This window comes from Trichechus manatus, unplaced genomic scaffold, assembly GCF_000243295.1.
Source record: "Trichechus manatus latirostris isolate Lorelei unplaced genomic scaffold, TriManLat1.0 scaffold00048, whole genome shotgun sequence".
NCBI classification, from domain to species: domain Eukaryota; kingdom Metazoa; phylum Chordata; class Mammalia; order Sirenia; family Trichechidae; genus Trichechus; species Trichechus manatus.
The window spans coordinates 2075723-2090915 of record NW_004443984.1 but is presented as its reverse complement, the minus strand read 5'-3'; the positions used below and the strand labels follow the sequence as shown (position 1 = coordinate 2090915).

The following is a 15193-nucleotide window of genomic DNA, read 5'->3' as shown; positions in this document are numbered from 1 at the left end:
CATTGGCTATAAACACTATCAGTTGTTTTCCTTTAAGTGACAGACTCACATTGTTTATTTTTAAGAAATTATCTGCCAAACACCCATCTGAATAACCACAGATTGTTAGTCATTCGTATAAGCAGAAATAGTGGTCCTTAAAAAAAAGTGGCTAGTTTAGCTTGCAACTCAATTACACAAGTGCTTTTCCTTGAGACAACCATCATACTTCTGTATGCAGAAAAAGTGCTTTATGTATGCTTCCCATTTCAGCATACAAAATATTAAAAAGACATGTATTGAGAAATTGATGTTTAATTAATTTATATGGCTTCATCCAGGACAGACTGACTTTTTTTTATTTTTGTTTTTACTGTGAATGTGTGGCAATGAAGAATACATTGACAACTAGTACAGTTGCCTTGATTCGTGCTAAGGCACTATTGCTTTTGTACCAGGAGTGCAAATGTCAGCACAGGAGCAATAAATAAATAAAGAACATCTCATTATTATTGTGAATAACAGTCAAACAAATGAAAAGGTGCTCAACTTCTCTGTAATTATGGAATTGCAAATTAAGATCGCAGTGCGGTACAATTTCATATCCACAAGACTGGCAAAAATTTAAAACCATGAACACAAAAGGTGGTGGTTGTGGATAGGCTGCAACAGGAACTCTTCTATCTGGTCAGTGGTAATATAAATTGGCACAACCAGTTTGGAATACATCTTTGTTGTATCTCTAGAACACATGTATACCTTATGACCGAGCAGCTCTGCCCTAGCGAAACTTGTAAATATGTATACCAAGATATATGTACACCAGCAGCAATATTGATAGTAGTCAAAAATTGGAAACATACAAATGTCCATCAACAGTAGAATGGATAAAAACACTGTGGGATATTCATACACTATAATATTATATAGCAAAGAAAATGAACAAACCACAGTTAGTTATATTCAGTGTCACGGATGAATCTGGCGTAATTTGGAGTGATAAAAATAAAGCACAAAATAAATACAGACAGTATGATTCCATTTATGTAAAGCTCAAAAGCACACAAAACTATATTGAATAAGGATGCATGTCACTATTTTAAAAAAGCAACGAAATGATAATCACAAAGTCAGGATACTTGTTACTTTAAGTGCAAGGGATACAGTTGTGATTGGAGAAGGACACATGAGTGGGCTTCTGAGACACTCACAGCATTCTCTTTCTTAATCGAGGGGAAATGTAAAAGTCAAAATTAAAAAATAAACAGGGTTTCCTCTGGGTGGGTAGAATTTTGAAATGTTTCATTTTCTTCATTTTACTTGCCCCTTTAATTATTGCTATTATAAAAAGGGGAAGTTGTTTTTTTTTCCTTAATGAAAAGATTGGTCTTTTAAAAGCTTTTTCTGTTTTAAATTTTGCTTTTAAGTTAAAAAAGTAATGCATGCAGTAGAATAATTATTGAAGTGAGTTTGCCACTTTAGTACCTAATATTGCTATAAATATCAATTTTTAAAAATCTTTGCATAATCTGAAAATTTGTTTCCTTGCAGGTTTTCAGCCCTTTCCCTTAATCTCCCTTCCCCCAAATTTTTAAAGAGGTTATTATTATTTTCAACCCTCCATCCTACCTATGTTCTCTCCATTTGTTCAGAGCGGTTTCTGTTCTGGTCCCAAACCGGAATGCAGATTTGCCTTTCAACCACTCTAGACCCATTTTCTAGTAGACAGAGATTGCTAGAGCCCTATGTCACTTTACAGACCTGTCAGAGCCAAGGAATGTCATTTCTCTATACCATAGTTAAGGGCAAATCGTTTTTGATGTCTGTCTATGATATGTTTCTGGGTAACGGCAGCAATAATACCATCTGTTTTATAGGCAGAGGAGAGGCAAAGAGAGGAACAGCTCGTCTCATTTGACAGGTAAAGGAATTACTCATACAACTTTGCTGGATAGTTGAGATGGGATTTTATATCTTTATGCTTGTTTTTAGATTTTAAAAATCAAAGGAAAAAAAACGACAAAATAAAGGGGGACTTGGGATGGGGGATTTTATAATCCTCAAAATAAAAAGTAAAAACCATGAGCTTTTCCAAGATCTTTGCATTATGGAAGGAGTAATTTGAAGGTGAATAAAAAATTCCAAGAAGCCTCTAATGTTCATGTGTTAGGAAGAGAGCTTGGCTCACTAGGATTAAGTAAAAACGCACAACTATAGGTTAAGAGGTCTAATCATTTTACCTCTAATTCAGACTTAAGTTCTTCAAAGTTCTTGGACCTCTGGTCACTCATCTCTAAAATGGGGACAACTCATCCTTCTAAGAGTGTTAAGAGAAAAAAGCAAACAGTTTGTATCTGAACGATGTCTACTTTCTTAACTTCTCCAAGCTGAATTAACTAATCCCATAGAAATCTATTCTGGTATTAGTTCGGAACAGAAAAAGGTTCTATCATAGATATGTCTCTGTCCCCCCTACAGTAAACACTGTGAGCACCTCAAAGGCCCAGGGTGCTCTGTCTTATTCAGTTTTATACCTCTAGCACATGGAGGACATTCTTTAAATACTATGAGATAAGCATGATTTATACATACTGTTGGAAAAAGTGCTTAATACTGGATTTTCAAAGTGTTTTGTGTCTAGTATAATATGTAATATGCTTTTCTTCTAAGTATGGTACCTGAAAATAAGAGTTATAACATTTCACTAGCTTTTTACTTTGTTTCTCTGTTAAGAGACATTTAACTCAAAGCATAACTTCACGAGGAAATCCCTGAAGACCAGGAGATGTGATCTGGACTAATGGGCAAAGCACTGATAGGTCATTTGGCTTGGTTTCCTCCACCCATTTGGTACCCAGGATGCCAACACGGCTTGCACTCTGAGAGTACCCTAGAAGAGGATGGGCTGATAGACTTCATTGACTTCAGATACCTGGCTATTTTCATTGTCTAGCAAGCCCTACCAAGATTACAGAGTGTACCGTAAATGGAGACAACATCCCTCATAATCCTGCTTCATCTCAGTTTTGCCCATGAAGCTGAGACTTTGTTTTCAGCTCTTTGCCTCTAGATATGAAGAACATGACCCTCAGGGACTGTGTATTGATGCCAGAGGAGTTGGAGTCCTGATAACTGTCTTTGGCTGGCTTGGCTGGCAATAGAGATGTTGTAGACATGTCTTGTGTACATCTTGGAGAGGGAGAATTAGTTAGTATGCTTATCTCCCTACAGCCATGAGGACTGGAACCAGATGCAAAGCCAGGAGGATGAGGTGGCCATCACCGAGCAGGATCTGGAACTTATTAAAGAGAGGGAAACAGCAATACGGCAGCTGGAGGTGAGAGCCAGGTCATGTTTTTTGCTTGACTTAGTGTGTCTGTGGGTAACTGGACTCTCTTTTGTCCACCTGGATTTTCTCTCAATGATTATGGAAAAGCATGAAATACGTTATTGTATGATTTGCTTATTATCTGTGTCGGTAATCATGATGAGTTTGAACTACTGTTATGATGGTATTGGCCATAGTGCCCAGAATACCGAGATCCTTTCCTCAATCACCACATCTTATATGGTCTCCACTGGAAATATGCATACAGAACAGAGCAAAGCTAATAAATATTTTATTGATCATTAGGACTTTGTCCCCAAACCCTAATACAATTTAGGTTAGGCGGGGCTCTACAGAGAGCTCCTTTGCTTGGTGTGAGTAGTCCAGAAGAAAGGCAGGTTTGCTTCGTTTTTGTGCATCCCAAAAGTCAGTCCCAAGTTGTGGATCTTATCACTTCCAGGTGTCAGAAATAGGAACAGTTATTGAGGTGAGGGTTGTGGTAGAGGTCTCTAGGCCTTTCTTACCTGAACTTCCAACTTTAACTTTGCCCAGTGACCAGTAAAATATCCTTAAACCTGAATAGTTTTCTCCTCCTTGGAGGTAGCAGATTGCCATCCTGGGGAAGTGGGGGAGGGACAGAGGGGAGTAGAGAGGAGAAGCTCTGAGTTCTCCCCTGACCTTCATTTATAGCAGTGGTTCTGAACTGTGGCTGCGCTTTAGAATCACCTGGAGAAGTTAAAAAACAAAAACAAAAACTATCACGTTAAACTATGTGAAATTCCTATTTTTTTGTAAGTTAAAAATGATCAAATATCCACAGTTTTATATGGTTCACCCTAGTAAATCAGAATTTCTTGGCATGAGGCTCTGGCCTAGATAGTTTTTTTTTTTTTTTTTTTTAATTGCGCTTTAGATGAAGGTTTACAGAGTAAATTAGTTTCTCATTAAACAATTAATACACTATTCTTTTCATATTTTTTCGTTGTTGTAGTGCAGCCAGGGTTGGGACCCACTGCCCAAGAGGCTGTCAATGTCTGTTTTTAGATGGTACAGTTCATCCTCAAGGTATAATTATTTTATTGCCTTCAAAGATGTCATATCTTTCCTTTATTCTTTTTTATGTACTACTAGTCATCAACTTGGTTCTCTTACATTAAAAATACTGTTAAAGCAGGGAGTAAAGTGAGACAAAGGAGCCCTGGTGGCACAATGGTTAAGTGCTTAGCTGCTAATCAAAAGGTCAGCAGTTGGAACCCACCAGTGGCTCCTCGGGGGAAAAAAGATCTGGCAATCTGCTCCCATAAAGATGACGGCTTAGAAAACCCTATGGGGCAGTTCTACCCTGCCCTACAGGGTCGCTGTGGGTCAGAATCGACTCATTGGCATACAGCAACAACAAGAGTGAGGCATATGGAACTAAGGAAAGGATAGACACCAGAAATAGATCACTTCACATTCAGCAGAGTTAAGTCCAAATTCCTTAGCCTAAGCTTGATTTTCATATCCAGTTATTTCCAGCCTCTAACATACAAACCCTATGTTATAGCCCAGCTGGGCTGTTTGCTCTTTAACTCAGTTGCCTGTTTACATGGCCTCTCCTTTGCTTCAAGGGAAACCCTGGTGGCGTAGCGGTTAAAGGTTGGCAGTTTGAATCCACCAGGCGCCCCTTCAAAACCATATGGGGCAGTTCTACTCCCATAGGGTTGCTATGAGTCGGAATCGACTCGACAGCAACGGGTTTGGGTTTTTTTGGTTTTTGCTTCAAGACACAACTCAAGTCCTACCTCTTCCGCAAAGTCTTCCTCTTTTGCACTCCTTTCTGTACTGTTCATTAGTCATTTCCCATGTAACACGTTGCTTTCTTATTTGTCGTAGGTGTAGTGATTGTCTCCGTCTCTCTTTCCCCAGTTACATGTTAAGCCCCTTTGAATCCTCAGCAACTAGCAGACTGCCCCAACTATAGTAGCCTCTTAGCAAGTGATTGAGATGCTGGCAAGAACTGCTCTTGCTAAGTCGTGATTGGGAAGTTATTGCTTCATGGCATCATTTTTTATTATAGTATTCTGGGAGACAGTGTATTGTAATGGAAAGAGCATGGGCTTTACAGATATAATCCTGGCTGCAACACTGGATCATTTGCAAGCTATGTGACTAGACAAGTTATATAACCTCTTTGAGCCTCATTATCTTCAAGGATACCTAGTTCATAGAGTTTCTGAATGATTAAAATATCAAGGAGGCATAATTCAATGAAAACATCATGAACTTTTTAATTCTCAGCTCTGCCACTTGCCAGCTATGAGATCTTGGGATGAGTTATTAAAAGTCTTTAAGCGTCAATATTCTCTTCTGTAGATTGAAGGTAATGTCTCATTGGGTTGTCGTGAGAACCAATTGAATTAAATAATAGTTAATAATAAACCAAACCAAACCCATTGCCATCGATTCAATTCCAATTCCAACTCATAGCTACCCTATAGGACAGAGTAGAAGAACTGCCCTGTAGGGTTTCCAAGATTGTAAATCTTTACAGAAGCAGACTGCCACATCTTTCCTCTGCAGAGCAGCTAGTGGATTCAAACTGCTAACCTTTCGGTTAAGCTGAGAGCTTAACCACTGCACCACCAGGGCTTCTTAATAGTTAATAATAGCTAACACTTCTTATTATGTGCTTATTGCACAGTTCTAAGTGCTTTTACATATAGTACTTCATTTAGTACTTCTAACAATCCTATGAGATATGCACTGTCATTATCCACATTTTACAGGTGAGGGTCCAGAGAGGTCCTTAACTTGAGGTTACACGGTGTCTTAGTTATCTAGTGCTGCTATAACAGAAATAGCATAAGTGGATGGCTTAAACAAACAGAAATTTATTTTCTCACAGCTTAGGAGGCTGGCAGTCTGAATTTAGGGTGTCAGCTCTAGGCTTTCTCTCTGTGTCAGATCTGGGGGAAGGTCCTTGTATCCTTTCAGCATCTGTGGGCCCAGTGTTCCTTGGAGAGCTCCATGTGTCTGGTCATCAATCTTCCCCTGGGTGTAGGAGGTTCTCAGTACAGGGACCCCAGATCCAAAGGATGCGCTCCACTCCTGGCTCTTCTTTCTTGGTGGTGGTGAGGTCCCTCACCTCTCTGTTCATGTCTCTCTCCCTTTATCTCTCATAAGATAAAAAGTGTGACTCAAGCAAGGGTGTGACTTGAGTAAGGGTTGTGTGACTCAAGATACATCCCACCCTAATCCTGCCTCATTAACATGTAGAGGTTAGGATTTATAACACATAACAAAATGGAGGATAATTACATCAGATCACAAAATGGAGGACAGCCACACAATACTGAGAATCATGGCCTAGCCAAGTTGACACATATTTTTGGAAGACACAATTCAATCCATGACACATGGCAAGACTGTGGATCCTCTGTAGATGACAATCAGACTTCATAGTCTGTGCTTTTAATTATCTGCCTCATATAGTACTTGGCACGTAGTAGGCATTTAGTAAACATTAACTATTATGTTTATTTTCTTTTTTTTAAATTTTTTTTATCGTACTTTAGATGAAGGTTTACAGAACAAATAGTTTCTCATTAAACAGTCAGTATACATATTGCTTTGTGTGTTTATTTTCTGTTTATGAGGAACGCATGATTTATAGAGCCTTAAAAACATGTGTTATGTTGATAGCCAAAACTCCAGATAAGTAGAAGAAATGGATCTTCCAACATGTTGCTTAATGTTATTTAATTGTTTTTTTGTGTTTTTTAGGCTGATATTCTGGATGTCAACCAAATTTTTAAAGATTTGGCCATGATGATCCATGACCAAGGTGATCTGATTGGTATGTATTATTGATACCTTTAAACTCAAGGTGAGTTGATAGTACTGCATTTGGGTGAAAAGAAGTCAGTATGACATATCAGCTGTAAAGTTTACGAATGCTGTTTAGAAAGATTACTAAACTCATTTTATTAGCAATTTTCTTATGTTGTCAAATGTACAAGTTATGGTGAGACCTTGAATACTCAGCCCCACTCACTTGCCATAGCCTCTGATAAATCTTTGACTTCTTTAGGGGAATAGCTGTCAGCTTCCCAGCTTTCAGCTCCAGAAACTTGCACAATTTTAGAATTAGTAACTTTAAGAAAAAAAGGTTTATATTTGGAAATAATTTCAAGTTTACAGAAAGTTGCAAAAATAAAAATATTACAAGGAACTCCTTTATACCTTTTACCCAGATTCACCTTTTAATAACATTCTACCCCATTTGTTTTACTATTTGCTCTCTCCCTCCCTCCGTCTCTCTCTTTCTGTATATATATATACACACATATGTATATACATAGACACATATATACATAATTTTTTCTGAACCATTTGTGGGTGAGTTGCATACTTCATAGCTCTTTACCCTAAAATACTTCAACATTTATTGCCAAAGAATAGAGCTGTTCTCTTATGGGATTAGTAACTTTTGATTTCCTGGCTGGTTGGTTGAGATGGTAACGTTGAAATCAGGACACATAACATCAGAAGTCTGCTAAATTTTTGGTTTTTAAACATCTGAGTGTGGTAAAATATCCACTTACTGTTCTTTTTGCAGATAGCATAGAAGCCAATGTGGAAAGCTCAGAGGTACATGTCGAAAGAGCCACTGATCAGTTACAACGTGCTGCTTACCATCAGGTAAAAGCAGGTGTCAATGAAAGGCACTCTGTGCTGCAGACATTATGGGCCAGCACAGTACACTGACACATTGAGAACAGCTGCAGCCTCTTGCTTAGGCTTAAGCTGGAGGCAAGTAGTCAAAATTGCAGTCCCAGTTCCATTTTTAGTGTTTTCCTTTGCAGAGATATCTACAAAAGGCATCAAGCCTTGAATAAACTTACACAGAAGCCACCTAGCTGCAAAGCTAACACCATAAGCTAGCATGACACCTAAATCTTGCTTAAGGCAAATTATATATCCTAAACAGGTGAAAATTGTTTTAGCTAGTATACTAATAGGTACATTAAAGTAGGGCTTCATAGATAATTTATGTTGACTGTTGCCACAGAGGATGAATGTAGAATCATTTTGTTATTTATCTATGAATAACAAAACAAAACAAACCGTTTGCTATTCAGTCAATTTCAACTCATGGTGACCCCATGTGTTACAGAGTAGAACTGCTCCATAGGGTTTTTTGGCTGTAATCTTAATGGAAACAGATCTCCAGGCCTTTCTTCCAAGGTACTGCTGGGTGGGTTCGAATTGCCGACCTTTTAGTTGGTAGCCAAGCACAAACCGTTTGCACCACCTAGGGACCTTATCTGTGAATAAATAGAGGTTAATCATCATGGAGCTGTTTCTGTAAAGTGAGAGTCTACATATTAGTTGAAACTCCTATCTTGAGACATTTACGTGGGTCTTTATCTCAAAATATTGTGAATGAGGCTCTTCTTCTTCCCCCTCAACTCGGTGTTGTGGGGCTTTTTAGAAATAAATAACACCTCATTCATTTCTCATGTTCCCAGGATAGCTGTATTTTACCTGGAAATGTTCTTAAAGAAATGTGTATTTAATAATAATGTTTCCTTTAAAAACCATGTGATGACTTTAGTGTCCAACAGTAAAGGAATAATTAAAGTATATACATCTACTCAATGTTATATTATGTGGGCATTAAAAGAGATGTTTCTGAAGAGTTTATAATAAGAGAAAAAATTGTATACTAAAACATTAAGTGTGAAAAACAGGAAGCATCATGCAGCATGATCCCAATTCTGTCACATAACAATATATAGAGATAAAAGATCAGAAAGAAATAACAATCAGAATGTCAACAGTTTTATCTATGGGTGATTATTTTCTCTTCTACTTGTGTATAATTTTTACAAGGAACATAAAATTGTATAATAGGCATAAAACCTTTATTTAAAAATACATGCACAAATGTACAAATAACTTATTTTGTTGTAAATAATGCCTAGCAGCTTGGGTATAAACAGCTCCTTTGAATAATTGTGTTTGGGGACCTGGAATTAAAACTTGCACTACTGGTGAATGCTGAGAGATTTTGAGAAGGTCTCTGCATATTCGTACATGGATAGAGTTAATGTTTAATTACAAAGAGGCAGAGTTTTGAAGCATTCTTGGAGTCTTAGATATTCCAAAAAAAAAAATCTTAAACTTGTTTCGTGAGTACCTTCTCTACATATTTCTTTCCTCAGAAAAAATCTCGCAAGAAGATCTGTATCCTGGTGCTTGTCCTGTCAGTGGTTATTGTAATCTTGGGATTTATTATCTGGCTAAGTTCTAAATGAAGTGATTGCCTCAGAGCCTTCTTCGCTGAGCTGTTTTCAAGGGCAAGGGCTTGTTGGAGTCTTGCCAGAATAAACTGATCACAAGAAAAGAGCATATACCAGAACATCCTGTAACAATTTAGTTAGAAACTAACTGCTAACTAGTTGTTGGAATTAGTGACCTATGGAGATAGTATTTATCAATTTATGTATACATTTTATTGATTTCTCAAATTAGGAATTAACTTATGTGGATTTTGCTTTCTCTTGTATTTTGATTGCCCTTCGTCCCAAGTGTATATGGAAGATTCCATTCTAGATGCTCTTGTTTTGACAGGTGACACTACAGTCTTGTAATATTGTCTTTTTATGTGTACACCAGATTTACCTTTTTACTAGCAACTGAAATAGAATTACTTTCTGGCACCCAGCATATTGGAGTCTGTCAGAAACTGTATAATAAGCCAACAATTTTTATTATTTAACATTTTAATTTGAATTTCTAAGAAGCCTATTCTCTGCTTTGAAAGATTTTGAAACTGTTTAACTGGAAAGTAAAAAATTGCCCATGTGATCCAGATTAAATGAGAAGGCTCTATCTGAGCTGGTCAGTTGTTGGGGTACATGTTACTAAGCTGGGTTTAAAGTTTACTTTATTATCTGCTAGGATCATCTAGAACAGTTCACCCTTATACACACTAAGCCATCTTGTTCCCTTTTTAAGAGGTTAATTTAATTAACATTACTATACACTATGGGGTCCCTCTCTTACCTGTCTGTATAGAAAGAGAAAATTAGACAGAGCATGCTTTTGGAAAGCAGATAGGAATTAATTGGAATGATTTAATCTTTTTGTTATTGTTGTTCACTTGTGATTCTACATTCCTGGTGAATGATAAATGTTGCCATCAAAGGGTTGCTTCCTACCCCATAAGGGTTACTGGGCATTTGATGGGAGGGAGAGTTTAAAGCTAGACTGAGGTTGGTTTAAAATTTAGTCCTGTGAACCGGGTGATAAAGCAAAGAAGAGGTTCATTTTTGTAAATACTATTGGTTTGGAATAGTAATATTAGACTTATCCTAATTTATGAACAAGAGATTAATCTCTCCCTGCATAGTTTTAGATACACACACACAAATGTTTCAATAAAAGATCGCTGTCTTGTAATATAAATGTCATCCACTCCTCTTTTTCACAGGCCTAGAGCAGTTAAAGGGAACATAATTTCTTTAGGCTCTCACATAAATGTGAATCCACCCAGTGATTTCAGTTCATCCTTCAGTGAATTAAAGGATTTGGCTACCCTGGATATATTTATATTCCTTTCTTCCATTTCTGCTCAATGTTACTTAATCTTCTTTTACTGAACTAATGTGAACAGCATGGAAACAATGACCCAAATGCATTAAGTTTCTTTGCACTCTTGCACCATTCCACCCAATTAATACAAATAAACATTTTTAAAGCTTTTGTAGTAAGTTTTTATGAGTTAACATCCTAATGAGGTAGGTTTTAGGTTATGTGCTGTCCTCAGAAAAATTGAGACCCTCGACCCTCCTTGGAGATTAGGTGACGGTTGGTTTGGGGGATGGGATAGGTGCTGCTGCAGTCCTTTTCTTGAAAAACAGGATGGAGTTGTTGGGGTGGCTCGGTGGCCCAAGCAGCAGTTTCAGATCTGTTTCCTTGGTTCTGTAATCACTGGTCCTACAGCTGGACTTGGATACATCATTTCTAACACTCCAGAAAAGAAAAAAAGCCTTTACTGTGAAAAACTATTTGAATTTGGGTAAAATAAAGTGACCATAGTTCTGTTCTATAATACTATGTAATCCAGTGGTAGTGGTAATGGTGGTTATGGGTAGCAAAGATGAGCTTGACCTAGAATTTGTGGTAGTTGCCAAAGAAGTTCTGCTAGATGGTCCTAATAAACATATTCACAGAATCCCCGTGATCTGTGCCTTGATCATCTTTGGTGCACCATGGTCTAGGGCAGTGGTTCTTCACCTTGGCTTCACACTGGAAACTTAGAAAAAATACTGATACCTACGTCCTCCTGCCCCAAGATTCTAACTTAATTAGTCTTCCGTATAGCCTGGACATAGGGATATTTAAAAGCTCCAGGTAATTTTTATGTGCAATCATGGTTGAGAACCATTGGTTTGGAGTTCAAAAAACTAAGCTGGGGTGCAGAAGACCTGGAGAATCTTAGCTCTGCCATTAACTTGCTGTGGGCCTCTGAACAAGTCACTTAACCCACAGGCCTCGAGTTTTCTCAATATCTCTTTTCCAGCTATAGAATTCTTCGATTATAAGGATCACATGGGTTTAGTCTGAACATATAAATTGTACGTTCACTTCTGTATTCCTCTCCTGTTTTCTTCCTCTTTTCTCCTTCCATTATTCTTCCTTTATGGAACATTCTAGGAGAACTGGGCAGATCTAGCATTCTCTCTTAAAACAAAGTAAAACTGTAGTACTGTATAGGATAAAGTAGAAATGTCCTGCTGGCCACTTCACTTGGAAATGTTCCAGAACAAGAGCTTGCTAGACCCCAGACTGATGCTCCTAGGAGGTGGGGGAGGTTCCCTTGCAGCAATGCTCAATCTAGCTCTGAAGCTAAACTTAAACTGCCTTGTACCATTGGACAGGAATGTCAAAATGAAATTACCCTTCAGTCAGTGCAAAGTAAATCATCCTGAGTCTTCTTCATTCAGTCTCTCTTGCTATCCAGAGGCTGTCCTCAGTAATGGAATGAAACTTCTGCTTTTGTCACTAAGTGCTGACCGGAACCCAAACTGAATTTCAGTCCATCCTGTTCCCTAGGGCTACGAATCAGGAACTTCCTCCCTGCTTTTCCAAGCATGTTTAATGTATCTTTAAAGTACCAAAGGATTTTTCATTACTGCTTTCCAGATCTACAAAATACAGCTATTTTAGAATCTATTTAACCAGGAAATAGTTTAAAAGGTTTTGATTCCCAACCCCTGGTCCTATTTTTAGGCCAACTGAGTGGTTCATTTTAATGTTTTACCAAAATGAAATTTGATTAATAATGTATCACTTTTTTTTTAAAGGACAGTAGAACTTTCAATGCTGGACTCTGATTCAAGACCAAGTATTTACCAGTCCATATAAAAAGAAAAATTATGTAGTGGGCTTTTTAAAGTACCATCTGAGTCTGACCTAATATTCTTCCAACTTTTTAAAAAGGATACTTTAAGATAATAAAAATGAAAAAGTGATAGTGTTAGATGGCAGTCTTCATTTTTAAATCTCCTTAGGTGGCAAAATAAAAGTTGATTCTGCTATATTACCTTTTTTTTTCCTTTCCTGGTTTATGACATCTCTAAAATCTGTGAACGATTCATCTAGACTAGCCTCATCATTTTACAACCAAAGAAGCTGAGGCCAGGAATGGTAGTCTAACATAGGAATTTAAAGGCTTGAGGAGGTATTCTGCATATGGTCATCTGTGGGATAATATTTGAGTCCTTACAATCAATAAGTTACAAAACTAAATGCTTTATTATCTCATATCCACAAAACCATCTAGGAGAGGTATTTTTCTTGTCCTCATTTTATGGATCAGGAAACTGAGTCATAGTAGTAATTAACCTGCCTTTAGTCACACAATTTAAAAGTGATGGAGCCAGGATTTAATCTCAAGCACTCAGCCTTCAAAACCACACCTTTAGACAGTTTAATATACTGCCTCCATGCCACATTATCACTGATGCAAACCATCCTGCTCATCCCTCTTCCAGGAAGCCTTTCCCTAAACACCTGGAGGAGTGACAATGTCTGTCCAATCTTTCATAAACTCCTTTTTTTCCATCAGTACCTTGTGAACTTCTCTTCATTCACCACCTTGCTAAGTGAAGCCTCCTGCTTGTACAATCTATACACACATATACCACACACACACAATTTTTTCAGTGTCTCCATTTGAGCACTTATAAATCATATCAAAGATGTTTTTAAAAATTTTTTTTTGACATGAATATGCTCCTGATGTCTTTAGATTCTATTCTAAGGAAGGCTATCAAAGGCTAAGGAATTCATCTTTTTGTTGCAATACCAAAATCCAAAGGCAGCTAGCTCAACAGTCTTCCCATGTCAAGAAGTTAAGGGCCTAGACTGCTGCCCTCCAGTTTGCTGACATCATTGGTGCCCAAACAAAGAGCATTTTGCTTTATAACAGGTTAGGTAAGTATAAAGTGCCAGTACATCAGAGGCCAGTGTGAATATCAGCTGTGCTAGAAACAGTGAACATGTCCGAGGAGTAAAGAATTATAAGGGTAAGAATATGGATTTTTCTGAAGTAAGCACGAAAAACAAACCAAAAAAAAAAAAACTTGTTGCCATTGAGTCAGTTTCGACTCATGGTGATCTCGTGTGTTACAGAGAAACTCATAGGATTTTCTTGGCTATAATCTTTACAGAAGCAGATTGCCAGGCCTTTCTTTTGTGGTACTGCTGGGTGGGTTTGAGCCACCAACTTTTAGGTTAGTAGTTGAGTACAAACCATTTGCACCACCCAGGGACCTATAGTCAGCGCTAGAAAGGATTAAAACCATACACACCAGCTGAGAAAAGGGGAAATGGACAAGATTTTATCATTATTGATAGCCCGAAATGGCTTACACACCACTGCTTGCCTGAAAAGAGCATGGAACTTCAAAAGGCCATACAATCTGTGTAGATGAAAGTATCTTGTTCTTTCCTGTTACACTTAAAGCATTTTTGAGCATTATTTTCTTCCTAAAAATCATGTCCTTGTGCTCAAAGGAGGGAAGCCATAGAATTATTACTGTTTTCTCGAATCCAATTTATAATTTGTATTTTTCCCATCAGCCTAGGTTTACTTTAGAATTGCAAGGCTGGAAGGGAGGATATGAACAGGTCATTTGATAAGTGATCTGAAAAGTTAACATCTTTGCTGGGTGAGTTTATTGTGGTTTTGAAGACCAGAGGAAACAGTGATTCTCCAACCTGCAGAAGAGTTTATACTTTTTTAAATCCAAATTAATGTTATGCTGCAGTTAAATCTTGAGGCCTGGAAACTTCACCGAGGGCAAAATCTTTTAAACAGGCTGATTTTAGATTTAGAGGAACAGCAGCAGGGAATCAAGAAAAATAACTCCATCATAGAAAGAGATTCCTTAACTAGCTGTGCAGTGCCTCTTTCTGGGTGACCAGTAATTTTGCTATTCGCTTCTTTAAAAAGAAAAAAACTGCAGGTCAGATAATCCTCCTACCAAGTTTTCTACAAAAGCAAAAAGCGATGGGCATAATAAAGATTCTACCAACGTCTAAGCTGTGTGAGATAGTAGTGATTAAAGAACATGGCCTTTGGCATCAACAGACTTAGGTTTGAATTCCATTCACCACTTACTCTAGGATGAGCGTGGGCAACGTGAGCCTCCCCTTAGGGATCATAACACTTACGAGTGTTGTGAGGATTAACTTAGATGATCCGTATAGAACATATACTTGGCCAGATAAGCACTGAACAAAGCCATTACAACCACAGGCCCTGCTGATGGTCTCTCTTAGCTGCTGGTGGCCTAGGGCAAGCCAGCAATCCCACTGCTTCCTCACACT

At 37.8% G+C, this 15193-nt stretch overlaps 1 protein-coding gene across 2 annotated transcripts in view; it reads left to right on the top strand.

The window, feature by feature from the left end:
• STX12 (syntaxin 12) overlaps positions 1-13927 on the top strand; it is a 38726-nt gene extending 24799 nt beyond the window's left edge. Inside the window, exons 5-9 of one of the 2 annotated variants that reach the window (XM_004377050.3) lie at positions 1857-1900; positions 3211-3316; positions 7073-7145; positions 7908-7990; positions 9517-13927. In XM_004377050.3, coding sequence (XP_004377107.1) covers positions 1857-1900; positions 3211-3316; positions 7073-7145; positions 7908-7990; positions 9517-9609 — 399 coding nt within the window. In that variant the 3' untranslated portion in view covers positions 9610-13927. Of the gene's footprint in view, positions 1-1856; positions 1901-3210; positions 3317-7072; positions 7176-7907; positions 7991-9516 lie in introns of those variants that run through there. The other variant, XM_023732071.1, reaches the window with a different exon arrangement.
• The last annotated feature ends 1266 nt before the right edge of the window (positions 13928-15193 follow it).